General features: G+C 53.6%; 1 protein-coding gene across 1 annotated transcript in view; it reads left to right on the top strand.

The window, feature by feature from the left end:
• FAM117A (family with sequence similarity 117 member A) overlaps positions 1 to 27,279 on the top strand; it is a 43,556-nt gene extending 16,277 nt beyond the window's left edge. Inside the window, exons 2-8 of the mRNA XM_042917439.1 lie at positions 8,796 to 8,965; positions 17,279 to 17,374; positions 19,311 to 19,421; positions 19,916 to 20,050; positions 21,192 to 21,393; positions 22,835 to 22,985; positions 26,055 to 27,279. Coding sequence (XP_042773373.1) covers positions 8,796 to 8,965; positions 17,279 to 17,374; positions 19,311 to 19,421; positions 19,916 to 20,050; positions 21,192 to 21,393; positions 22,835 to 22,985; positions 26,055 to 26,355 — 1,166 coding nt within the window. The 3' untranslated portion in view covers positions 26,356 to 27,279. The remainder of the gene's footprint in view (positions 1 to 8,795; positions 8,966 to 17,278; positions 17,375 to 19,310; positions 19,422 to 19,915; positions 20,051 to 21,191; positions 21,394 to 22,834; positions 22,986 to 26,054) is intronic.
• Positions 27,280 to 27,512: the final 233 nt, after the last annotated feature.

Below are 27,512 nucleotides of genomic sequence, written 5' to 3' on the forward strand. Positions count from 1 at the left end.
CGAAAGAAGCTTTGTTTAAAGCCCCAGGTTTGATTTTCCCAGCTGGGATGGTTGGGGTCTCCTTGGGCTTTCCAAGGAGGGCTTCTAACTCTTGTACAGTCATGTTGGGGATTTCAGTTTGACCACAACTTCCCTCCAAAACCCACATGTCCCTGAGTTAAGCAAGCAGTTCGGCAGCACTGGACTATACAGGTTGCTCCGAAGATCTGTCTGCAGTGTTTAATCCCAACACACGTACTGAAATGGAACAAGAATCCTTATAAAGCTGCTGGAAGGAACTTCCCCTACCGGCTGCCAATCTGTTCCTGGGGAAGTGTTTAGAAATTCTGATTCCCTGTTTCACTTTGCTCCTCTCCAGATTCACATCCCCCCCCCCCACCTCCTCCCCCAACAAAAGGGCCGCATCACAGCCTGGAGGGGGGGGGCGGGACGGGGCAGGGCCTGCTCCCTTGATGGCCAGCTTTATGCCCCCCGGCCTCAGCTTCCCAGACTGCCCCGCCCTGCCAGCTCCTCTTTCTGAAGGAAGATGCCTGCCGGCAAGAAGCAGATTGTAGGAAAACACATATGCTCTGATCTCATTTTTATTAAAAAGACAGATGCATACACACGTGCGTGGAGAGAGCTCAGGAAGGGTTGCGTACAGGTGGCAATCTCCTGAGTGGGGATACGCATCGTTTTTATTTTTCAGTTCCTGCTCACCTGCATTTTCGTATTTCCTCCAATGCAGGTACAGCTTCCGTTACAGTATGTGATCTCTCTTTAAGAGAGGAGGCGAGAAGGCTAGTGCTGGTAATGCTCCAAAGCCCAGCGACATGAGAAAGTGACTCCCAGCTCACTTGTGAGACCAGCTGGTTGTTGAGTTTTGGCCACGTGTGCGACCTCGCTGGCCATCTTTCTCCCTTTTGTAGTCCTTCTGGGGTATTTTGGACCACTAGATCTCACGTTAACAGAGAATGAGGGAGAGGAGCCTTGTCTTATTTCCCAAGCTTCTCCTGCGTTGCTCCAAAGGTAGCAACATGAGTGAAGTCATTCCCCGCCCAGATGCCCGGCCGGGACCCTCTGGTCAGCGGCTGGTTTCTCCGTGCAAGCTGCCAAACCTCCACCCCACGCTCTATCTCTGGCCATGTTGAGAAAGACAGCCACAAAAGCCTCACTTCCTGCATCATCTGCTGCCTTCCTCCTTCCCCTGACCCCCTCTTGCCCTTCAGCCGTCATCCTTCTTTGGGTTCCTGGGGTGGGGGGTTGCTGGTATGGTCAGGCCTGAGCTGATCTCCAGCCAGGGGATAGGAGGGAACAGCAGAGACAGTGTCCTCCTTCATCCTTGTCCCCGTGCCCGCTTCCCATATCACTGGTGCTTATAGACTGGCGTGTCGTGGGCACTCTGGAGGAGTCCGCCGGTCTGTGGTGGTGCGCCAGGCCCCTCTTGGCCACTCTCGGTCCCGCGTCCTGTCTGCTCTTTGCTTTCCGCCCCCTGGACCCTCCCCCCAACGCACAGACACCTGACTGCTGGCCCTGTCCACTCGGAGCCCCTGTCCCCGAAGCCATACAAATGCAGCAGTTGGGAAACCGAACCAAGTGGCGCTGGAAGATAGCACCTGAGGCTTCTTATCTCCGGCATGCGCTGTTGTGTTTTGTTTTTTCCATTTGCCGTTGCCCAAGAACCCAAGCCTCCGCCGCTGCTCAGCTGCATGGTGAAATGGCCTGGCCCCGTGCCAGGGTGCTTCGCCAGGTGGTTGGGCTGTGGAGGCTGCTACATGCGATGGGCCGATAATACCCCACAGCGCTGTAAACAGGACACTCCACCCTCCCGCAGGCACCCAGCTGGTGCCCGTCCCCCCCCCTCCGCCCCCCCCCCCCCCCAAGGCCTGCTGCTTTGTCACAGGCCCCATCGTGATACGGGCGTTGCTTCTCAGCTAGGGGAGCCGATTGTCTTGTTTCCCTCCCCCCCCAGCTTCCCAAATCCGAGAGGGGTACTTTCCAGAAATGAAACCAGTTCATCTTCCAACCACAAGCAACCGTCGCGACCTCTCAGTGCTGCCGCTTTAGCTGTACTCCCACAGTGGCCGCGCAGACCCCAGTCCCCAGATCTTTCTGGTATGTCCGTGAGGGCTCAGCCCCGTTTCGACGATGCTCTCACTCGGGGGACTTCTCAGGGGACGGTCCCACCTGAGCTAGGTCTCCGTGGGCGGCACAGCTTCTCCAAGCGGCTGTGTGTCCCTCTCCATTTATTCAGGGTGGTGCCCATACTGGCTTAGACTGGCATTAATAAAGCAGAGGCTTTGACGCCGGAGTAGTGCACGTTCCCAAGGGATAACATGGCTAGAGCTCGTTCTCTTCCTAGGCTCCTTCCCCCCCCCCCCCCCCCCCCCGCCACCTTCTGTCCTGAAGAATCGTAGAAGAGGAAGGGATTAAGTGACGTTAACTGGTTCAACCTGATCTGTCTGGTGAAGACTTTAAAGCAATTTTGCCTCTCATCTTCTGCTGTTTAGAGCATCCCTAGGAGGGAACGTAGGCTGGGCTCGCTCTCCTGGTTGCCAGATGGGAGAGCAGGCTCAGTGAGATCGGGTGGCAGTGGCTGCAGTCACATCACGAGGTGGGTAGAGCCTTGGTCCCAACTAACTGGCTCCCTCACGTCAGAGCTGCTTCTGGATCTGCGGGGCCCACGTTGCTCCAGACTGTCGCCCCCTTGAGGGTGGCACAATACATGTCACTGTCTGATTCTAGCTTTGGATGGTGTTCCATTTAGTGGCGGGGGCCGGGGCGGGGGCGGGGTGTAGAACTTGACACCTTGGTTTTGCCCTTTATTGGTTTTGGTGCCCCAGATTAGCAGGTGCTCCCCAAACCATTTAGGGTTTTGAAGTAAGTGGTAAATTTTCTTTTTCTATCAAAATCTAATTTTCCACAAAGTGCCCTCCTCCCCTTCTTTCTGAGCTTGAAGGAAACGTGGCATTTTACTCTCTCCAGAGGTATTGGGACATGCCAAGAGTCTGGGGGTCAGGGAGGGGAAGTGGGGCCTTGCTGAGGTCTCTGAGACAGAAGGGGAGTCTGTCACCTTGTGGCTGGTAGGAGCTGTGCCAGCACTAGGATGTTGTCACTGTCGAAATATGGCTGAGGCCCTGTTGTCTTTGGAGGAAGAGAAACTGAGGCAAGGCCTCCAGTTTGACTTTGATGCAATGAGATCCTTGCAAGTCTGGCAGAGAGGCAGGCATCAGAGGCCGCTGGTTCTGGATTGGGGTGCTTCCTGTCCATTCCTGTCCCTGCCCCGCTCCTTGTTTTCTTTTTTCTTTCTTTCTTTCTTTCTTTCTTTCTTTCTTTTCTTTCTTTCTTTCTTTCTTTCTTTTTTCTTTCTTTTTTCTTTCTTCTTTCTTTCTTTCTTTCTTTTTTTTTTCTTTCTTCTTTCTTTCTTTCTTTCTTTCTTTCTTTCTTTCTTTCTTTTCTTTCTTTCTTTCTTTCTTTTCGGTATTGTTATTTTTATGTACTTGGAGGAGTAAATCAGGACCCATGATGCCCTCAGAGTCTTTATGAATAACTTTGGTGCCAAAAAGCATGTAGAGTTGACCAAAGTGGGTGGTTGGATTCTCACAGCAGACTCCAGGATTCTGGGTCCCCCCTCGCCCTGGGAGTCCTGGGAGGACAGTCCCATCCCTCATAGTTGTCCTTGAGGTTAGACTCCTACCAGAGCTCATGAGTGGGGTGGGATATGAGGGGTAATGCATACGGATACCAAATGGGTGTGGTTTAAAAAAATTTTTTTTATGTTTATTTATTTTTGAGAGAGAGGGAGAGACAGAGTGTGAGCAGGGGAGGGGCAGAGAGAGAGGGAGACACAGAACCCGAGGCAGGCTCCGGGCTCTGAGCTGTCAGCACAGAGCCCTACATGGGGCTCGAACTCACGAACCGCGAGATCATGACCTGAGCCGAAGTCAGACGCTCAGCCGACTGAGCCACCCAGGCGCCCCCAAATGGATGTGGTTTAAATGGTCCCTAGGAGATCATAGAATCCCAAGGTCTCAAAGACTTTAAAAAATAACCCAACCAACCCAGGAAACAGAAAATCAGCCCAGACACCTGGGCAGTGCCTGCCCTTGAATGGTTTCCTTCCCCAAAAAGGGGCTAAAAGGACAGTCCTTCCTGCAGGTGCAACCTCTCAGGATGTTCCTGATGCCGAAGGGCCAGGAGCCTGTGTGGGGTGATTGAGGAGGAAAGAGTCTTGGGTGTAGGTGTTAGGACCACCTCGGACCTTGTGGGTGACCGAGTCTAGCCCGAGCCTGGCCCCCTCTGGCCCTTAGTTCCCTTTACAGTCCCCCCAGCCCCTTTCAGGGCTGACAGGGGAGTAAAGACCTGCATTAAAACACCGTGCAGATGGGGTGAAACTCGAAAGGTCTATATAAATACCAGTGAGTCCTCGTGGTCCCCGTAGAGGAAAAATCCCAAAGATGCTTTTGCTGCAGCTTCTGCAGAGGGGCTGGGCGAGGCAGTTCCCAGAGATATCTCCCCCTGGCCGCTTCACCCTCCCACCCCCTGCCCCTGCCCAGGAGCCCTAGCCCTCTTTTGCACAGCGATGAAGCAGCTGTCAAGATCACGGCATTCTGGCCTTTATGCCAACCTCTTGCTCATCTGCTTCCCACCTGCCTCTCTGTTACTCGGTCACGGCATCCTGTAAACTTGCTTTCTCATCCCCGGGGTCTCATGGGCACTTTCGGCGGACCACAGGGCAGCAATGTGATGTCTGACCTGCCTGCCAGCCTGTGTCAAAACCTCCGCAAAATATCTGGACTGCCACCGTTTGGTCTTAAATCCGGGATAGGAAAAAGAGTGGTGGACGGGCTTGTGTGGAAGATGAAGCTGGGGCTTGAACCCCCAGCATGCCTGTCGCTGCCTCATATAACAAGGCGCAGGGAGCAGAAGAGAGAGGTCGGGCCTTCCTGAGCCGGGGAGAGGAAGAGACAGGCAGGCCTGGGGGGTTTATTCACGGGGAGTGGGTTGAGCATGGATGCACAGACTTTGAATCCGTGGTCTAATTAGAGGAGGCGTCCCCTTGTAGTAACCTGTTTTGATTTGACACGAAGACTTAGGTACTGCCCAACCACCAGCCCTATGTCCTAGGCGCTGTGTGGGGTACGAAGATAAGTTAGGGACAGTCCTTGGCTGCAGGTTGTTTATTATCTAGGAGTTAAAATACTCGTAATCCAAGAGAGAGGATGCTAAGTACTAGAAGGGCACAGAGTGCTGGGGAAAATCAGAAAATCCCGAGATACTCCTTCCAGGAAATCCAGAAGGCTTCGTGGAGGTGGAGTGGTTAGGCCGGCCCTGATTCATGGGGCAGATTTCCACCCTGGGCACGTGGGCAAAACCTCAGAGGAGGGAAGGCTCCGGACATGGGTGGGAAATGGTGGGTAGTAGTATGGCTCGTCCAGGACGTAGAAACTTTTGGAGAGAAGGGACGTGCGCAGGAAAGGTAAGGGCTTGGGACCAGAACCTGAGAACATGAGGCCTTTGGCTACCACCTTTGAAAACGAACCTTTGAAGAGTTTTGACAGAAATGTTAAGATCATTTAAAAGGATAGCTTGTAGGTCAATATGTATTATTTGGAGAAGTGTTTATGGTATAAGGTGAAAACGTATTGGAAAAGAACATGTAAAAAATGATCCCATTTTAAAATTTTATGTGTTTTGGCATTTTTTTTATTTTTTAATATTTTTTTTACAGTTTATTTATTTATTTTGAGAGAGAGAGAGAGAGAGAGGGAGGGAGGGGTAGCGAGAGGGAGAGAGAGATGCAGAGATGCCCGATGCAGGGCTTGGACACGCGAACTGGGAGATTATGACCTGAGCTGAAATCAAGAGCCAGACGCTCAACCAACTAAGCCACCCAGGCGCCCAAGATTTTTTTCACTTTTTAAGTAATCTCTACACCCAACATGGGGCTTAACCTCACTACTCTGAGATCAAGAGTCACATGTTCCACTGATCTGGGCCAGCCAGGTGCCCCCTATTTTGTATTTGTATTTTATTTATTTATTTAAATTGGTTTTATTCATTTATTTTGAGAGAGAAAGAGCACAAGTGGGGGAGGAATAGAGAGACAGGGAGAGAGAGAGAATCCCAAGCAGGCTCCCCACTGTCAGCACAGGACCCAGTGTGGGGTTCGAACTTACAGACTGTGAGATCATAACCTGAGCTGAAATCAAGAGTCAGGCGCGCTCCCCGCCCCTCCCCCCCAGCCCATTTTTTACTTTAAAGCACACACACACACAGCAATAAGGCTGACATGGTTATATCTATCATGGTATTACCTGTGATTCTCTTTGGATGCTGAGGTTCGAGGTTTTTCTTTTTGTTTGTCTATTTCCCGGCTTTCCCACAATTCACTTACTACGTTTGCTACGTTTGCAACATGTCATTTCTCGTGTGTTTTTTTTTAATTTTTTTTTTAATGTTTATTTTTGAGACAGAGAGAGACAGAGCATGAACGGGGGAGGGTCAGAGAGAGAGGGAGACACAGAATCCGAAACAGGCTCCAGGCTCCGAGCTGTCAGCACAGAGCCCGACGCGGGGCTCGAACTCACGGACCGTGAGATCATGACCTGAGCCGAAGTCAGACGCTTAACCGACTGAGCCACCCAGGCGCCCCATTTCTCGTGTGTTTTAAGTGAGCGCATATGAGAGCTGAGGGAGAGGACTCAGAAATATGCCAGGGATTAAATAAAAACAGACCGAAAGTTATCCGCGTTGTAACATTTGTGATACGCGAATCGCGAGCAGGGAGACCCCTCAAATGTCCAATTATATGGGAGTGGCTAAGCAAACTCCCGTATACCAACCTGGTGGAACATATGTAGTCATTGAAAGCGATAAATATGTAGATTGTCGATACTTGGAGATGCGTATGTGAAATGGGTAGAGCAAAGCAGAACACAATGTGCGTTTCATATTGATTACAACTCTGTCAAAATGTGTGTAAATGTGTAAATGGATCTGGATAACATACATGGTGTTAGTGTCTCTCTTTTTTTTTTCTTTTTTAACGTTTAGGAGCCACCCAGGCGCCCCTCACTTAGTATAATGTTTCAAAGTTTCATCGTGTTGTAGCATGTATCACAATTTCGTTTCTTTTTGGGACTAATAATCCATTGCGTGCCCACACCACGTTTTCTTTATCCCGTTCATCCGTTGATGGGCATTTGGTGGCTTCCAACTTTTTGGTGGTTGAATAGGACCGCTGTGAACATGAGTGCATATATATCTTCTCAAGACCCTGCTATAGATTCTCTTGTATATTTACCTAGAAGCGGAATTGCTGGGTTGTACGGTGATTTCACGTTTAACTTTTTAGGAACTGCCAGCCAGTTGGTGTCTTTTTAATATAAAGCTCTTCAAGTTTATTTATACCTACAGTCCCAGGTTCCTTTTGCTCTGCTTAATGCACACATGAATTGTCAAGGGACTCCTGCAGATGTGAAAGCGTTTTGCTCTGTTTAAAGGAAAAGAACCTTTACAGATCTCGAGATAGTAGAATGTTTTGAATGTGCCCATGGAAAACAGGGTCAACCCAGGTGATTGAAACTTACACATGATTCCAGAACTCTTAACATCTTATGACGGTTTCAACTTTCACCTTCTCCCCAAACTTAACGGAGGTAAAAATTAAATGAATGGATTTATAATTGCTTTATTATGCTTGTCCCATTTAACCTGAAGTTGGAGACAGTGGAGGGATCCCAAAGACTGATTTTCCTTTTTTCAATTTTTTTTTAATGTTTATTTATTTTTGAGAGAGAGACAGAGTGTGAGTGGGGGAGGGGCAGAGAGAGAGAGAGAGGGAGACACAGAATCCGAAGCAGGCTCCAGGCTCTGAGCTGTCAGCACAGAGACCGATGTGGGGCTCGAACTCACAAATCACGAGATCATGAACTGAGCCTAAGTTGGACACTCAACCGACTGAGCCACCCAGGTGCCCTGGAGACTGATTTTCCTAAGCTGGATTCCTTAGCTGGATTCCTCCATCCTGGGTGGTTGAAAGGAGTTTTGTTGTTCTGTCACCTAGGTTCGCTGAGCTAACCAGTCTTGAAGGAATTATAAAGAGAGTCCTTCAGTTAATTGGGTTGATTTTGTTCAGTGCTTAGGAGCTCTGCAGTGGGTGCCGGAGAGAGGCAGGGCAGTGGATAAAAGATTGCTTTTTGGCCACTTAGAGTTCCCTTGTTAATGATGGGAAACAGTCCTGCTCTCCTGTGGAGACTTCAGAGTTCACGTTCATAGTCCATGAGGAACAGGAAAAAGATAGAAGACATGTATAGAGTAACCCCTCATCCAAAGTAAAAGGATGTAAATTGTTTCCAGTGATAAAGTCCAGCTGGTTAAGTCAGGAAAGTTCCAGTCAGACTGTATTTGCTTTTTTTTTTTTTTTTTAAGTTTTTTTTTTTAAACATTTATTCATTTTTGAGAGTGAGAGAGACAGAGTGCGAGTGGGGGAGGGGCAGAGAGAGAGAGGGAGACACAGAATCCCAAGCAGGCTCCAGGCTCCGAGCTGTCAGCACAGAGCCCGACGCGGGGCTCGAACCCTCGAAGCGTGAGATCATGACCTGAGCTGGAGTCGGATGCTTGACCGACTGAGCCACCCAGGCGTCCCAAGACTGTATTTGCTTTTATGGGCCGCTCCATATTCTTGTAGGAGGGAGGTGGATACAGGTGAAGACGTGGCAGTCACGTGAGGCTTCCTAGGAGAGAGAAGCTTGGTTACCACGTCTCCCTCCTCCGTGCTCATGTCAAGGTGTGCGGGCTGTGCTCTCTTCCAGCCAGCGTCCCGTGCTCCGTGGCCCCAGAAAAGTCAGTGTGTAGGCCTCAGCCACCCCAGGTCCGACGTACATTCTCCCTGGACACCATCCTCAGCTCCTACCTTCTGGGCCAGTGGCCACGAGATGCTGATGGGGCTTTCACCTGCTGTACCAATGACAAGGCCACCCAGGTAATGACGCGCTCTCCTACTGGGATAAGGATGGGGGGAGGGGGCTGGCTGAGGAGGCTTTTTGTCTGCTCACCAGCTCTGTCACTGGAATGATCTGTCCTGGGGTTTGGCTGTGACTATGCATCACGTAGCTGTTCATCATCTGGTATTTACCAGGTTGGTTTTCTCCGTGAACTTGCGTGAGATCAAGTTTGCATTCCACCTGGCCGGTGGAAGAGAGAAGTCAATCTGGGTTTTCCAGTTTGGCTGTGAGTCTTCGTGTGTGGGTAAGCAAGAGTTGACTTTGGACTCTATTCTGCGTTCTAAAAAATGAGATTTACCTTTCTAAACTTAAGCAGGCCAACATTCAGCCGGGTTTGCATTCCCCAGACAACTGGAAGAGGTGGCCAAGAAGTGTGGTGAGCTAGGAGAGATCCCACTGGAGCAGTAGGAGGGGAAAGTTCTCGGATAATGAAGACTTGACCCCTCGCCAGCAGCCCGGTGGGATTTCAGTGGGCCCATTCAGGTCCTTTGAAGCCCAGGTCCCCTCTGTCAGTCATTGTCTTCCTGACAGTCTTTTCAGTAGGAATCCTTAACTTGGAACGAATCTGTGCAGATCACCCAGTCTACTTGTCAGCTTTTGAATAAGATAGTGTTCACCCGAGCAAGCAATCATCTCCTATGTGAAGTTATACAAAGATATTTCTTTTTTTTTTTAAGTTTTGTTTTTTGCACTTTTAAAAATGTTTATTTATTTTTGAGAGAGAGAGAAAGAGAGAGCTCATGCGCATGAGGGGCAGAGAGCGACGGGGACAGAGGATCCAAAGCGGGCTCTGTGCGGACAGCAGAGCGCCCGAAGCGGGGCTTGAACTCAGGAACATCAAGATCATGACCTGAGCTGAAGTTGGACACTTAACCGACTGAGCCACCCAGGCGCCCGTATACAAAGATACTTCTTAACCTGATTCGGGACTTCACCGTGCTTAGCAGTCGTTAGGAGTCAAATCGTTTCCATTTTGATGCAGTTCCTCAGGAAAGAGGAAACGGGGTGGGAAAAACACGGGCTGAGGCAGGCCTGCATCCTGGGGGGTCCTGGGCAAGTCAACTGTCCCTTTGCTAGCTGGGAGTGTGCGCCTCTTCTGCTCGCTCACAGGCGGGGTGACCGCCACGCATGCAAGTGTCTTGTGTCCTCCCGTCCCCCTACCTCCTCTGTTGTGCGCATCACGTCAGTCCCTTTCTTTCGTTTATTTTTTTTTTAAATGAGATTCATTTTCAAATGTTGCCGGCGAACGTTTGAAGGCCCAGTACTGTTCTCGGCCTGTGGAATGAAGAATGAGGAAATGAGAACAAGATTTGGCCTCTGTGAGTCTGGGTGCCCGTTCCATGAAGGCCAGTGAGCAGACAGCCAAGGGATGAGATGAGACCAAATGTTTGGCACAGTTTAGAGGAGAGGAATTCTCGTGGGAATGCCCCACCTTGAACCAACAACAGTTTGCCGCAGCCCGGATCAGCGGGCCTCTTTAGATCCACAAACAGAATGCAAAGGGAGGACACGCTCCAGCGGTGGACAGGACAGCGGGGGCCCTGCTTCTTTGGAGCCCTGGGCACTGCTGTTCCCGGCATTCTTAAAAAAAAATTTTTTTTTTAACGTTTATTTATTTTTGAGACAGAGAGAGACAGAGCATGAGCAGGGGAGGGGCAGAGAGAGGGAGACACAGAATCTGAAACAGGCTCCAGGCTCTGAGCTGTCAGCACAGAGCCCAACGCGGGGCTCGAACTCACGGACCGTGAGATCATGACCTGAGCTGAAGTCGGCCGCTTAACCGACTGAGCCACCCAGGCGCCCCAACCCCGGCATTCTTTAGAAAGGCCGAGTAAGATAGCTTTACGCTTTGCCCTCCCGGGCCTGGAGCACCCACTCCCTTTCTCGTCGCAGAGGAGTGTTTAATCCAGATAATGTATCTGGTCGGGTAGGACTTCGAGGGTGCAAACTTGTGAGCGCATCCCCCTCTGACAGGCGCAGGCTTCCGGGTAGCCCACCTCTCCCCGTCTCTGTCACTTCCGGCCACCAACCTTCTAGGAAGCCTCCACCCCACTCCTCGGAGAGCGTTCTCTTTGTCAACTCAAGGCCGGGCCGCCCTCAGATGTTCCCTAGCCGGATTTAGAGGCCTGGGCTCTAGGCTGTGTGTTTTCACTCGGGCCCCAGCTGCAGGCCAGATCTTTTATATAACAAGTCTGGGCTTCTTGCCACAGCAAGACAGAGGTCAGCGATGCGCCTCCGTGGGTCTGGCAAGGCCAAGCTGTGCAGCTTTCCTCTTTTCCCGGGATGGGCTCCAGCCCTCGAGGAACTCTTAGCAACCTGTCAATATTGTGGCTGCGGGCAAGAGGTGGGAGAATTCTGATCAACGTAGGCATCCGAACCAAAATATGCACTCTGCCGGTCTTTGATTCCTGGGCCTTCTGGGAATTTTCTGCTTCCAGGTTTTGGGCTCCATTCACATTCCTGCTTGAGCCCCCTGGCCTGGCACAAGCCACCTCCTTCAACACTGGTGTTAACACTGGGAAGCTCTGAGGCTCTCCTGACGTCTCCCTAAGTAATTGGTGTTCCTTGTCTGCAGAGCACGGGCACGTCCCCAGAAAGGACTAGAGATGAGGGAGGGCCTTTACTGGGGAGAGACAAGGGAGCATGGACCAGGGTAGAGGGAGGGTGGGGAGGCGGGATTTACCAAAGTCCTTGCAAGCTTTTGTGTTGTTAGAAAACAGATGGGTGCCAGAACCTTTTCCTAATTTCTTTGACCCCACCCCTGCCTTCTGCCCCTTCTCTTCCAGCCACACTGGCGTAACACGTCTACTGTACCTGGCAGGCAGGCCCTCACTTTTGCCTCCTCGTTTGCCCCCTGCCCCAGAGCTAGCAGCTAGAGTGTGTGTGTGGGTTTGGAGACCACATCAGCTCTGGCGTTCCTGGGACATGCTTTGTAGTGAGGGCGGCAGCCAGAGTCAGGCCGAGCGGCTCCCCGCTCTGAACCTCCTAGAGCGAGCAAGAACCCTGCCTGTTCCAAGCAAGTTTCTGACCTGGGCAGCGAGCACAGAGCACCCGCCACTTAGGTAGCCAGGCACGCTGCATTCTCGAGTCTTCCTCGCGAGGCAGAAGACGGTTACCCAAGCCTTTGGGGCAGGGGAGGAAGAGAGGGGGATATAGGTCTTGTTTGGGGGTGTGGGTTGTTTTGTGAAGTTCTGCACGTTTGGAGCCAGGAAGAGCGATGGGAGAGAGCTGACCAGCTCTCCCAGAGACCAGCTTGGTGAGGCCCAAGGGAGAACTTGGGTGCGGTGGGAGTGGGGCACAGAGTGGCCAGCCCGTGGAGGACGGGCAACCCCTGTGTGGGGTCACCATCATCTGGAGGAGGTTCTTTGGTGTCCTAGAGGGCTTTGTGAGGATTCTCCAGGTCAATAGGAATGTTCTCCCCTCTCTGGACCACCTTCTTCCCAGGTCAGCTGGTAAACCGGTGTTGGCCACCGAGTGCTCTGGGCTGGCCCTGCTAGTGGCGGGGCTGGGGACAGGTGATGGCCGCACATGCCGGTGGTTGTGGCCACCCCTCCCTTCTTGCTGTGCAAAGCACGAGTGTCCCCAGGCACTCTTCTGGAGGGAGGAAGTGATCTCGTTGGTCTCATCCTGCAGACAGACGGCACCCTGGGCACCTGCTCTGCCTGGCCCCCTGTTCTACGCATCCCAGCCCTGCTTCCTCCATATGCTCCGGGTGAGGCGCGGAAGCCTCTATGGTAGACTTTTTTGTCTTCAGGCTTGATTTACCTCTTGGGGGAAAAAAACCCGGCTTAAGTCACGGAGTGTCTTGTAGGCCAGAGGCAGAGTGGCATACTTCGTCTGGGAAGCCTTCCCCTTCTGTGACTTTTCCCTTTGTTCTCTTTCTGTTCCCTGCTCTTCTTCCCAAGCCAGCACCTTAGCACTTAAGTGATAACACACAATTCCGCATGCCCGTCACAGGCTTTCCTTGTGGGTGTGGGGGGCCTGGGCACGGCGCCTGTTTTCCAAAGTGGCGAGCATATGGCCTGACGACAGCACGGCGCATTTGCAAATGGGTCCATGATGGAAAACCTGAGAGTTCCGTCGTCAACTGGAGGGCCAGAGACCGCGGCCTTGGCCACCTGCAGCCCGGGCTCTTGGCGTGGGCCGGCAGACCACCCTCAGAGCCTTTCCCTGCCTGTATTTCGCCAGGGTCCCCAAGGAGCTGATTCCCTGCTGAACTTCAGTTCGACATGTGGTTGCTGACCGTCTATACCAGGTCAGGCACCACGCCGTTCTTCGTGCCCACATAGGCGTACTGAGCCGTGTGGAGTCCAGGTAGAAACTGAGTTGGGTTGGGGGCAGTGGAAGAAGTTCCAGCTTGGAGGCTTTTCAGCTCCACGGGACCCCTGCCTTCTTGTTCTACCAGGCCGTTCTTTGGAAAGCTGTCCCCCACCCCCACCCCCAGCCATCCTTCCACATGTAGCTCTGGGAGCCCGGGAGCCCGGGAGCCCAGAAGCCCAGGCAAGGCTTCCTTGGTTTGACCCACATCCAGTGTTGCCCAATCCAGGCATCATCTGCACAGTTGGCTGATGTCACTCGCGGCGAGTGAGTAGCCCTGCTTCTCCCTCAGCTGCTCCCCTTGGGCCAGGGTGTTAAAATAAATCTGTTCCAATGCATGAATCCCCTTGACAAGCACGACATCTTGGTCTGCTGACCTCAAGCCCTATCCCACTTCCAAAGGATCGTCTGGAGTGACTGCTGCCATTGCCGTCATGCGGCATGGCTTGACCCCGGTTGTGCCATAAACGGTTGCTCTTTGAAGGGTAGCCTTCCTTCGCTGTACCCTGTGGAGACTTTGGCCCAGACCTCCGTGATGAGACCCAGAGAAGTGGCCTGTCTATCCACATGCGCTAGAAACAAGGAGCAGGGTGTGGTCCCCACTCTTGACAGTCTGAGTTCAGTTGGAGGGGCCCAGACCCATACTCGTGCACGGGCTTGCCTGACAGATACCCCAAGCCAGCGCGTAAACACCTTCAGACAGGGGATGATCTATTGAATTCAGTTCCTGGGGCTGCTATAACAAATTACCTCAAACTCAGTGGCTTAAAACAACATCACTTGCTTCTCTCGCAGATCTGGAGGCCAGAAGTCGAATTCTGTTTCACCTTCCAAGGTGCTGGCAGGGCCACGCGCTCTGAGGAGGCTCCCTGCGAGCCTTGGCTTGTGGCCACATCACTCCAGCAGCTGCCTCTGGGGTCACATCACCTTATCTTCTTCCCTAGGTGTCCAATTGCCCTCTGTCTCTCTTGTAAGGACACTTGTAATGGCGCTATTTGTCTGGATAACCCAGGATAAGCTTCCCACCTTGAGATCCATAATTTAATCACATTTGCAAAAACTTTATCGTAGAAGGTAACATTTACAGGTTCCAGGGATTGGGACCTGGTATCTTTGCAGGGTCATTTTTCAGGCTGTCACACCTAGTGACCTCATCTGCTACTACCTTGCCTCTCACTCACTCTGCTCCAGCCATGCTGGCCTCCTTATCATTTCCAAACACACCAGGCTTGCTCCTGCCTCAGGGCCTTTGTGCTTGCTGTTCCCTCCATCTTGCCCACTCTTACCTCAGATAGTCACATGGCTCACTCCCTCAGCTCCCTCACGGCTTCCTTCAGACATTCCTTTTTCAGCGAGGACGTCCCTGACCTTTACAATGACGTTCCCCTGGTGGCTCAGTCAGTCAGGCATCCGACTTTGGCTCAGATCATGATCTCGTGGTTCGTGGGTTCAAGCCCTGCGTCAGGCTCTGGGCTGACAGCTCAGAGCCTGGAGCCTGCTTCGGATTCTGTGTCTCCCTCTCTCTCTGCCCCTCCCCTGCTCTCTCTCTCTCTCTCTCTCTCTCTCAAAAATAAACATTAAAAAAAACTTTTTTTAAATGACGTTCCCCTGCCCAGCATTCCTCTCCCCTTTTTTTGCTGTGATTTTCTCTTATGTCCCCAAGCAGAACATCAACTCAGAGGGGACAAGGATTTTTGTTGTCTTGTGCCTTGTGGTGTCCCCGGCGCCTGGAACGGCACCTGACACGCAGTATGCGTTCTGTAACTATCTGTTGAGGGTGTGGACGATGTATATACTCTGGGCCCATCTGTCCAGAGCAGACGCGGAACAAAGGAGCAGCCAGCGCGAGGTGGACGAGTTAAGAGAGTTCCCCGAGGGAAAGGCTGGGAAGAGTTGGTAGGACAGGTCATCTTAGATGGACAGCCCCGGGCGTAGAGGTCCAGGGTGAGGCCAGGCGTGGAGATCCAGGGTAAAAGGGGAGAAAGGAGGCAGAGCTAGGCTTGCCTGAGTGGGATGAGTGGCGGGTACGGAGGGCCCGTGGGACGGATGGACGGTAAGACAGTGATATCGGCGGGCACTGGGGCAACGCAGAGGCGGCCGCGGTTGCTAGAAGATGTGGCCGAGCAGGGAGAGCTGGGGTACAGTGACCGAGGGAGATGACCCCCGTTGGGCGTGAATTTTCACACCCTTTCTCAACTCCCGTGCCTGCCCACCTTTCCTCCCTCCACCCCCTCACGCGCCTCAGAAGGAAGGAGGCAGTCGAAGAGTCTACGAGAGATGTTAGGGGAACCGCCGGCAGCCTGGATGGGGGCTACTTTTAGGCTGGTCTCCCCCGTCCCCCCTTGTGAGCACGGGATCTTCCCGGCGGCCGAGGGGCGATGGGCATTTCCACCCTCCCCTTTGCCGTCCCTCTGAGGAGCAGAGCCAGCGATCGGTAGGGTTGGTTTCGGAGCCCCCGGGAGGGGAGGTGCGTCCGTGCGTCCGCTGGGCCGAGGGGGCTCCTGGAGAGGGGCGCCTTCTCCTTACTTTGTAGTAGGAGCGGCGGCTCTCCTGAGGCTCTGTCTGCCGACACCCTAGTTTAGAGAGACACGGGCATTTGGAAGCAGACCAGCTGCTTGGTGGCTGTATTGCTGTCACGGCCAGGTTTACCTCGAGGGCTTGGGCCGCGGGCCCGCAGGACGTGCTGGGTGCCGTCTCCCTGAACGAGGGGGGTGTGGAGACTGGAGCCCTGGACGGTCTTCCTTGTGGCGCTAGCATCAGGGAGGGAGGGTGGGGCCGCTGTCTCCCCCTCTCCCCCGTCCCCCCCTCCCCGCTGTGTCGCCTGGCCCAGGAAAGGTCCTGGTCAGCAGCTGGGAGAGGGAAGAGCCAGGGAGACTCAGCCCCCTGTGGCCCCACGGTACAGCTGTCACGCAGGGCAGTCTGCCTCTCACCCCCCAGTTCTTCAAAACTGTTGGATGGTGAGTGGTGGAGGGGTTTTGTTTTTTTCTCCCCCCCCCCTTCCATCCTCCCCCTTTTCTGTTTGCAACAGCCTCTCGGGGGAGGTCAGCAGATCTGTTGGAGGAGATGGTTCCCAGGCCCTCATGGTTTGGCAGCTTGTGCAGAGAAGTTAGAGCCGGTTCCCCTGGAACATTCCCCCTTGGGCCTCTCCCTTGGAATGGAAGTAGGGGTGTTGGTGGTGGGAAGTGATCTTGTCCTCCTGGGCCTCATGCTTAAGCCAACAGCTTCCTCCCTCAGGTTGGGGCCCAGGAAGTGGGTCTCCAACTCCCTCTGTCTCGATCTTGGGCCCCTGGCCTTCTATGCAGCCAGGGCCAGGGGTTGGGGGGAGGGATAGGGCCGACTGAGAGCTCTGTTCTCACGAAAGGCAGAACAGGGCCCAAGAGAAGGAGTTGTGATAAAGCCAAGAGGGGTCAGGAGTCGGGGCTGAGTTCCGAATTCTGGCTTCCTCCTCGCTGAGAATGTCCCCTCCCATGTGTATTCGGGAGGACTTCGGGGCCCCCGACACTTATTCTGTGTACAGGGGAAAATCACGCAACGAGCTTGAGAAACCGGGCTACCCAGAAGTCTCTGCTTTGGTCAGAGTTGGAGGACGGGGGACCGCTGCTGACATTTTCGCCGTGCCGGACCCACAAAGGATCCAGGGCTCGAGGTTGCCAGTGGTTCCCCAAGCCCCCGATCTTTCGAAGCTGGTTGGGATGGGGAGGGGCAGCACTCGTCCTCAGCCTTGGGGAGCCCCCGGAACACATCCATGTGTAAGCTTCATAAGGGAATAAAGAGACGGTTGGCCTTCCTGGCACATCAGGGAAGGCTTCCCGGAGGACGTGGATTGGGGGAGAGGCAGGGCAGGTGGAGGCTGATGAACAGACGAGAGAGAAGCCTTCCAAGAGCCACCGCCTCCATCCAGGCAATGGTGTGGCTGCTTCCCTGGAGCCTGCCTGAGAAGCTGTTCTGTTTCACGGGGGTTTCTCTCCCTGCAGACCCCCCTGTCCTGGCAAGAGCTTGAAGGTGAGCGGGCCAGCTCCTGTACACACAAGCGCTCGGCATCCTGGGGCAGCACAGATCACCGAAAAGAGGTAACTGCTCCCTCCGCCTCCCTGGCCACGGTAGCTACGTCCTGTCCACACCCAGCACGGCGACGCGTCTGCTCCAACGTGGCCTCACATCTTCAGTCCCCCCTGCCTTGGTCTAGCCTTTTACTAATGAGATGGCTCCTTCGAAGCTGTCAGTGGCCTGGGGGGCCCGGCTTAGGAGTCCAGACCCTTCTGCCGGCTGGGGCTTTGCCATCGACTGCTGGTGCCCTCCAGCAGCCAAACGCAAGATGGGAGCCGCCGTTGTTCTCGTTTTACTTTGAGGTTGTGTCCAGATAAGGCAGTCAGAGGCTGGAGAAAGAGAGTGAGTTTCTGGGGACCGGAAGCCCCCAACCTCACTTCTTACTTAACTAGTCATCTAGCCTTGTCTCATTTTTTTTTTCTTAAATTTTTTAAAATGTTTGTTTATTTTGGAGAGAGAGACAGGGCAAGTGGGGCAGGGGCAGAGAGAGAGGGAGTCACAGAATCGGAAGCAGGCTCCAGGCTCTGAGTTGTCAGCACAGAGCCCGACGCGGGACTCGAACTCAAGAACTGTGAGCTTATGATCTGAGCCAAAGTCAGACGCTTAACTGACTGAGCCGCCCAGGCGACCCTAGCTTTTTTTTTTTTTTTTTCTTTTTAATGTTTGTTTATTTTTGAGAGAGAGAGAAACAGAGCACAAGTGGGGGAGGGGCAGAGAGAGAGGGAGACCCAGAATCTGAAGCAGGCTCCAGGCTCCGAGATGTCAGCACAGAGCCCGATGCGGGGCTCAAACCCACGAACTGTGAGATCATGACCTGAGCTGAGTGAGGTCAGAGGCTTAACCGACTGAGCCAGGCGCCCCAGCCTTGTTTTTAAAAGAAGAGAAAAGAGACGCCTGGGTGGCTCAGTCGACTTAAATGTCTGACTCTTGATTTCGGCTCAGGTCATGATCTCACGGTTCGTGGATTCAAGTCCTGCATCATGCTCTGCCCTGGTGGCACAGAGCCTGCTTGGGATTCTCTCTCTCCCTCTCTCTCTGCCCCTCTCCTGCTCATGTTCTACCTCTCTCTCTCTCTCTCAAAAATAAATAAAAAATAAACATTAAAAAAAGACTAGTGGGAAATACAAAGTATGTAGAGTTTGTAATTGTCAGAGTCAGCAAGTTATTTGCCCTAAACGTGGAGTCGCGGCATGAACCGAGTCTGATGGCAGCTCTAAAACCACTTTCTTCTTGGCAGGGGTCACAATTTGTGTGGCTCTGGGCTGCAGGTCTACTCTCCGAATGCTCTTTACTTTGGGCCCGTATTTAACTAGATCTGCATTTCCAGAGCATTCACCAGCTGAGGGCAAGGAGGTGGAGGGTTAGAGATGTGACGGGGATAATAGTCAAAACCGTTGATGATAACGCGTAATTGGTACAAGATCTGGAAGCCAGGACAAAATCTGATATTCCTTCTTGAGACCCCCGCTCCTGGCTCAGTGCCGTCTGCTTTCAACCTGGGGAGAATTCCTTCCACCCTTCCTGGTCCCGGGGCCTGTGAGATGGCCGCGAATGTCCTTGGAAGACTGAATTCAAAAACCTCATTTCCCATTTCTATTAATAGAGTAGTATTTCCACGCCTTTGGAATCTGGGAGAGACAAAAATGCTTTCGGCGTTGCGTATTTTTAATTTTTTGGAAACCGACCTATCCGATTCATCTTTCCAACTGATCCATGCAGTACGTGGTAATTTAAACAAACAAACAAACAAACAAACAAATATCTAGTGAATAAGGTCTCCAATTTGCCCAATGAAAGTATTATCACAGTTGTGAACAACACCACGAGAGGTTTTCCAGCCTCCTTTTATGTATTTTCACGGGCTCGGGCAGGAGCCACGCGTGGGAGGGGGGACCCGGTGCCCTTTAGCGTTGCTTCACCTGCCTCGGCCCCACCCCCACCCTCTCTCTGGGCTGCCAGATTACCAAGTTGAAGCAGCAACTGCAGAGGACAAAGCTGAGCCGCAGTGGGAAGGAGAAGGAGCGGGGCTCCCCGCTCCAAGGGGACCACGCCGTGCGGGGAGCACTGAGGGTATGTTTCCGCCCCCTCCCCAGGGCCCTGTGCCCCTTGTCGTCCCCCAGTCGCCATCCTCTCGGGTCTTACAGCTGTTGACAAGAGACTGCCACCCTGCATGTGCCGTGGCCGTGTGGCTGTCCAGGTGGTTTTAGCCAAAACTTGAACTCTGAGTGAGGCCGGATGGGCTTCTTGCCCTTGGGAATGGTTCTCCCCTCAACCCCTGCGCCCGTCTCCGATGGAGGCAGTGGTGAGCCTGCAGACTTATCTAAAAGCTCACTCTAGACCTCTCGAAGCGCTAAACTTCTGGGGAAAAGGCCACCAAGTTTTCCTGTAGCAATTGGCGACTGTCCCCAGATCCTCCTTTATTCCCTTGGTCCTGCTGTGTAGACATGACCTCACCCCCTGCCCCACCCCCACACCCCCATCAGAACTAGTAACTGTACAGGGCTTGGGAGTGGGGGGTGGGGGGAGAGGGGGGTCCGTGATTCCTTCATCTGCCTCCTCCTCAGGCGTCCCCTCCCAGCTTCCCCTCAGGGTCACCTGTCCTGCGACTCAGCCCCTGCCTGCACCGGAGCCTGGAAGGGCTCAACCAAGAGCTGGAGGAGGTATTTGTGAAGGAGCAGGGAGAAGAAGAGCTGTTGCGGGTGAGTGGGGCACACCCTTGACGCGGGACAGCCAGTGGCCCGGGGTTGGGGGGCGGACTTTTGCTCTCCAGGGGCTCCAGACCACGGAGACCTCAACAGAGCAGTGCAAACGCCAGCCTGCGCAAGGAACACAAATGGAGTCTGTTACGTTCAAATGGGCTTGGCCTTCAGGACGGCGGAGCTGGGCGGTGCGGCTGGGGCAGGCTTTGGGGGGCTGAGTGGAAAGAGAAGGGGCCGGGCTGGGTGGAGAGAGGGAGCTCCCCAGCCAGGGGGAAGGGGCTGGGCATCGCTCTTCAGCCATGGCACCAGCTCCCTGCTCCCTCGTCACCATCCCATCACTGTCCCCACCCGTGCCTCAGGAGTGTCATCACCTCTCCCCCCACGTCCACCTGGTGACCCACATTCATCCTTCATGCCTAGTTGCCCCTGTGCAGCCTCCCCATCCTCCCCCCCCCCGCCCCCCCCCTCACTCCCGGGCAGAATTATTTGCTACCTTTTCTGCAGTCTTAGGCACATTTTTATACTGACACAGTGCAATCGGAGAATGCCAGTTGGGCAGTATTAATATAATTCTAACGGGCACACACCTCAGTTTATGAGTTACTTGCTAGTTGATTTTTAATTTACGCGTATGTGGGATTTTAGACCCACCCAGACACACACACACACACACACACACACACACACACACAGTTTGGTGAGCTGCGGGTCCAAGTACCACTGATGGTTAAAAAGCGAGGCAGGGGTATATTCTACGTGATCATAACGTGCGTGCTTGTCCTGCCCTGGCTTGCGTGGTCAGTGGCCCGGTGGTCTGCCCCCTGTCGCGCTTCCCGAACGTTCGTCATCTTCGTGTATCCGGAGGAGGCCCCTGCCCTCGAGGCTTAGAGCCTGGTGGGGGCCTCACCTTGATGAAACCATACAAATAAACGCGTAATTCTAAATTGGGCCACAAGTGCTGTTTTCGGACCTAGCAAGGGCTTTCCCTTAAATTAGTGGCTTAAGAAAACCATGTCCTGCTGTCGCTGTGTGTGACGAATAGAGGGCAGACCAACCGAGGGGAGGGCCTGAAGGGTCACTGCAGCTCTGTTGGCCTGAAGACAGGGGCCTGAGGGTCCTTTCCCACCCTCTTCCCCCGCAGATCCTTGATATCCCTGATGGGCACCGCGCCCCAGCTCCCCCCCAGAGCGGCAGCTGTGACCACCCCCTCCTCCTCCTGGAGCCTGGCAACCTTGCCAGCTCTCCCTCCGTGCCCCTGGCATCCCCCCAGCCTTCGGGCCAGGCCAGCCGTGAGGAACACCGGGGTGCAGGCGAGGAGCTGGCGTCCGTCCCCAACGACAAAGGTAAGCTGAGGAGTCTGGGGCAGAAGGGCCCACGTGAGGTATGGGGGGGTGGGGGAGACTCCACGCCCTTTCTACCTCTAATCAATTTCACGCCTGGGAGGTCTCCTTCCTAACCGACCAGAATATCTTCGTGAACCATCTTTATTCTATATGTGACACCGGTAGTAATAACAGTCCTCCACACAGATTCTGATTGTTTTTTAAATTTTTTTTAACGTTTATTTACTTTTGAGAGAGAGAGAGAGAGAGACAGAGCATGAGCAGGGGAGGGGCGGAGAGAGAGGAAGACACAGAATCCGAAGCCGGCCCCAGGCTCTGAGCTGTCAGCCCAGAGCCCGACACGGGGCTCGAACCCGCGAACCATGAGATCGCGACCTAAACCGAAGTGGGATGCTTAACCGACTGAGCCAGCCACGCGCCCCCAGATTCTGATTTATAATTTATATCAAGTCTCCGCACCTGCACTTGTATTTCCTTCTGACTGTGACCCGGGCAAGCAGTGTCTCCCATCCTCATTTTTTGGCGAAGGCTCAGGATGCTGAGCCCGTTCGGGGGTCCACCGTGCACATCGCCAGCAACAGGTCTCAAGGTGGTTGCGAAAGATCTAAAATAAGCTTAGGTGGTCTCTTGCCCCCAGGGTCACACGGGCCCAGATTGAAACCCAAGCTTTCTGACTCCAGATCTCCACTTGGTCCTGTGTCCTGGAACCTTTACGGGAGGGCGAGACCCAAGACCTTCCTCCCTGCGATAATGATCGTCCTGTCCTAGAGCCCCGAGGAACTGCCTCACCGGGTTGGGTCCTCGCAGCACCCCGTGAGGGAGGCTGGTCAAGGGCATGACCTAACAATACACAGAGGTAAACAGAGCAGAGGGTAATAAGGAATAAACGTGAGATAAATACAGATAAGGTCAATGTTTGCAGCCTAGGCAAAGTACATTCGCCACGTGGAAAGGGAGAGGAATCTTATCCCACCAGCGGGGTTGAGGGAAGATGGCCTCTCTGAGTCGGCACAGGAGCTCTTCCTGGAAGAGGGGGTAGCTTTTCCAGACCATGGTGAGGAAGCAGCTGTGGCACGTTCGCAGCAGGGCAGGGTAGTCTTGGAGGAACATGGGGAGATGGAAGTTAGGATTCTTTAAAGTCAGACTTGGAGCCCCAGTTGCAGGCTACCTCCTGGGAATCCACAATTGATAACAGACCTGGTTTTTCCATCCACTCAGCTGTACTTTTTTTAATCCCGTACAAAGAGATACGGACTTTGGTAGGCCACCCCAAAGATGTTCTAAGGGAGAGGACGGACGGACAGCTGGGATTAGCATAATGGCCACCGGCCCCCTCACCGCGTCCGCCAGGGTCGCCTCTTTCCACCGAGGCCTGAGCCCAGGGAAGCGGAGACCTTCCTTTCCTTGGGCTCCACTGGGCTCAGCCTTGCTCTGTTTGCAGCCTCCTCTCCGGGCCACCCAGCCTGCCTTGAAGACAGCAGCCCATCTCCAGTCCTTGCCTTTGCCGCCTCCCCTCGGCCCAATCACAGCTACGTCTTTAAACGGGAGCCCCCGGAAGGCTGCGAGAGAGTACGTGTGTTTGAAGAGGCCACGTGAGTACCTGCTGTGGACAGGGCGGGCAGGGACGGGCAGGGGCAGGCAGGGGCAGGCAGGGGCGGGCTGGGGCGGGCTGGGGAAGGCGGGGAGCCCTGCACCGTCCCACCCGACTGGCTCTTCTTCGGTCTTGGACTCTCTGTCCCGGGGACGTTGTCAACTTCAGATGATTGGTATTGCACTTTTTCCACCATCAAACTTGTTGACATTACCTACTCTGAGCCCTTCAATCTTTGCTTATCGTTATCTCCATGGAAACCTGCTCTCTGCCCACATGCCAGCCACAAGTGCTGCAGGAGCTGGAAAGGAAACAGATCTGAAACCTAAACCCTTTGTTTCTTCTATTTTTTTTCCATCCCCGCGGAAGGCGTGAGCTTGCTAGACAGTAATCGGAGAGAGAGAGAGAGAGAGAGAGAGAGAGAGAGAGAGAGAGAGAGAACATACCAGTTCTCTCAGGCAGAGAGGCGAGGTGTCTTGTCCCCACCGCAGTGACAGTCCCCCAAACGGCCTCCTAATGGCTTCTGAGTCAAGTCTTCACCCTGTGGCTGCAGTGGTTCGAGTGTCATGAACTCCCAGACAGAAATGTCCAGTCCTTGCAAGGATGGACTATGGAATTGTCCCAACCCAGGTTGGACAACTCAGAAGCCATTCTGGTGTTGATTTTTTTTTTTTTTTTTTAATTTAAATTCTAGTTAGTTAACACGCAGTGCAGTATTGGTTTCAGGAGTAGAATTCATCGATTCGTCGCTTACATACAACGCCCAGTGCTCATCACAACACGTGCCCTCCTTAATTCCCATCCCCCTTCTAGCCCACTCCCCCCCACCCACCTCCCTCAGTTTGTTCTCTATCCTTAAGAGTCTCTTGTGGTCTGTTTCCCTCTCTCCTCTTCACCCCCTTTCCCATTCTGATGTTGATTGACTTCTGCTCCCTCCCATTAGCAGAGACGGCCAAACCTTTCCATATGCCCCTTAACAGGTGCCCTAAGAGCTCATTTCATTCCCCCTGCCAGTTTCATCGTCAGCGGGGCAGATTCTTAGGAAGATTTAAGTTATGGCATGTGAGCCAAGATGTAGCTAGGACAGGGTTTGAGACTTGAGAGCTCCATTCACGTTTCAGATAAAGGAGAGGACAGTCCATGGTAGCAGCAGGGGCCCATCTATAAGCCGGAGTGGGAGTTATGGAGAAAATCACAGCCCCCCCCCCCCAGGGTTTTTCTCCCAGCATCACTGTTGCCTTGGTACCTCTCCAAGAACCCTGGGTCCCCAGGGGTGGTGCGGAGGAAGAGGGCCACACCTCGCGGCTGAAGCAGGTGCTTCAGCCTGCTGAGTATACTTGAGTAACTCCGAGCTGGGGTTGCTTGTGGAAATAAGGCTGGTGCCTGTCCTGATCCTTCCATGGACTCATGATGCCAGCAGAGGTCTTAAAGTCATGTCCTGCGGCGTCCTGCCCCTGCGTTAACCCTTTCAGAGAGGTGGTGACCCACTGAATGCTTTCCGGGATGCCCTGGGATAGAAATTCCCAGCTCCTTGCGGCCTTCTCATTGTTATCAACTTTCCCATTGGGAAGGCCCCGCGTTTAGCAATTCTTTTGCCATGTTCTCCTTTTCCTACATGCTGATCCTATAAGATGGCCTGGGTTTCCCAGGGAAGAGGGGGAATCAAGCCCTTCATCGTCATGCCCTCTTGTCCTTTGAGGGGTGCTCGGTCTCCTGGGTCGCCATCCCTAAGTGTGCGTGCACACACCGATTCTTTTCAAACCTTCTTGGTCGGGGGGATACCTTGCCACTGTGGACTCCCCAGGGACCGCAGGCCTTCCCATGGGTCTTTGAGAGAGAGAGAGAGAGAGAGAGAGAGAGAGAGAAGGAGAGGGAGAGGGGCAGAGAGAGAGGGGACAGAGGATCCAAAGCAGGCTGTGCACTGACGGCAGAAAGCCCGACGCGGGGCTCGAGCTCACGACCCATAAGATCATGACCTGAGCTGAAGTTGGACGCTCAACCAACTGAGCCACCCGGGCACCCCCATCCTCATTCCTTACTCTAGAACTCCCTGACCTCACTCCTTTTATCCTTCCGTTTCCTCCACATGACCAAAAGGGTGGGGACGGTTGTTTCCTATTAAGGTCGGGCTCCTATTAAGGTCGGGCTGCCTTCTCCAGACGGTTGTTACCCTTGCCTCTCAGCAAGGGCTTTGAAAAAAATCACACCTTTCAAATGTGTTCAAAAATGAGATTCTTTAGGTCAGTAGATTTCAGTGGGGGACATCCTCCCCCCCCTCCCCCCACCAGGGGACATTTGGCAATGTCAGGAAACATTTTTGGTTGTCACAGCCTAAGGGGGGCACAGGTGCTCCTGGCACCTGGTGGGTAGGGCCCAGGGATGCGGGTAAGCATCCTACAAGGCTCAGGACAGCTCCCTGCCACCAAGAATTACCCAGCCCCACATGTCCATAGCGCTGTTGCTGAGAAACCCTGCTTTAGGCTATAAAAAGTCTTAGAAAATCACTTTGCCTGGGTCTCTGCTTTTGGGGAAGTGGCCTGCCCCCAAAACACTGCTTACTGATAAAATCTCTCAAATTAAAAGATCCCTTGGGGGGCGCCTGGGTGGCTCAGTCAGTCGAGCGTCTGACTTCGGCTCAGGTCATGATCTCACGGCTCGTGAGTTCGAGCCCCGCATCAGGCTCTGTGCTGACAGCTTGGAGCCTGCTTTGGATTCTGTGTCTCCCTCTCTCTCTGCCCCTAACCCACTCGCATTCTGTCTCTGTCTCTCTCAAAAATAAATATTAGAAAAAATTTTTTTAGAAAAGATCCGTTGGTTTCCTCTTCAAAAATCACATCATGAGGAAGTTCTCCTTCTGGTCTAGCTTTAATCCCTCCTGTTTCTAGATAAAGTAGATTTCCTGTGGTTTAACCCTATTCCTAATAAATGGAGAGCGGAGGGCCTAAAGACTGGCTTAGTAGCCTGTAGTTTTCTCCCGTTTGAACAGAGACCCAGCTCCCCTGATGCCCCCGTCCCTTCTCACTGGCTGTTTCTCTCCCTGTGTATGTGTGTTTCTCTCTCCGTCCTCCAGGTCCCCAGGCCCTGACCTGGCCTTCCTGACTTCCTGTCCTGACAAGAACAAAGTCCATTTCAACCCGACCGGCTCGGCCTTCTGCCCCGTCAGCTTGATGAAGCCCCTCTTCCCCAGCATGGGCTTCATTTTCCGCAACTGCCCCTCGAGCCCGGGGTCCCCCCTTCCCCCTGCCAGCCCCAGGCCACCGCCTCGGAAGGATCCAGAGGCCACCAAAGCCTCCTCGCTGCCATTCGAGCCGTGGCAGCGCACCCCGCCATCAGAAGAGCCTGTGCTTTTCCAGAGTTCCCTGGTGGTCTGAGGGCCCTGACCCCATCACTTCGCCATGGAGACCAGTGCCTTGGTGGCAGGCCCCTCTCTAGCTCCCCTGAGGTGGGGGATGAAGGAGCCCTTCCCTTCCGGCCTTCGAGCACTTTCATTTATCGTGTCAAAGCCCCGGGTCCTCTTTCTGGCGGACACCGGCCCCTCCGAATGTGAGGGGACCTGCCTTCTCCACTAGCAGCTGGGCAGCTCACAAGTCACACCTGTGTTCTTGCCGCCTCTCTCACTTGGTGGAAAACTCACCCCCGAAGGTCTTGGGTCCCCCACCCCCGGGTGTGAGTCCAAAGGGCTGTATATGGCGCCCTTGACCTTGTCATGGAGCAAGCTGCCCATGATCGAAGGAGAGGGGACCCCACAGATGTCCTTCCCTCTCCCCGCCCCCCCCCCCCCGGACACGGAGGAGGAGACATGAAGATATATACCCCCTCCCCATGCCTCCCTCTCATTGGAGGAGCCGACCAAAGCAGCCCTCAAGGGCCAGAACACTTGACCAATGCAGCTGCTGGCAGAGATGGGAACCAAGCGTTTTCCCAAGTGGCATTTTCATCTCGCTTTCACCCTAAGATTGTCTTAAGCAGCGGCCCGGCTTGCCCAGCCCCAGGTGGGCAGTGGGGGAGAGGGACAGCTGGCATTCCTCCAGGTGGCAAGCGGCGACCCTCCACCCTCCACCTGCCCCAGGACTGGGTTGGATTAGAAAAATGCCTATTTTTCTTGTATCGATGTAGAAACTCTATTTTCTCCCAAAGACACTATTTTTGCAGCTGTTTGAAGTTTGTATATTTTCCGTACTGCAGAGCTTACGCGAAATCGAAGAATGTTAATGTTCAAGTTTTCTTATCCTGTGTTTAGAAGTTGTTTTTTTTTTGCAGATCTTGGTGTTAATAGACCAAATAAATAAGTATTCCCAGCAGCCTGAGGTTCTGTTAGACGTGATTTGGGGGGGGGGGGGGGGGGGGGGGAGGGGGGAGGGAATGGGATAGAGATTGGAGGTATTATATTGATCATTTCCTGCTTATCTTCAAGAGGGGTCTTTACTGAACACGTAAGGATGTGGATGCGGGTGTTACATGAATGTGGGCGTTGTGTGGATGGACAGTGTTCCTGTCCTCAGGTCACTAGGCTTGGATTCTTTACACG

Source organism: Panthera leo, chromosome E1 (genome assembly GCF_018350215.1).
Source record: "Panthera leo isolate Ple1 chromosome E1, P.leo_Ple1_pat1.1, whole genome shotgun sequence".
Lineage (NCBI taxonomy): Eukaryota > Metazoa > Chordata > Mammalia > Carnivora > Felidae > Panthera > Panthera leo.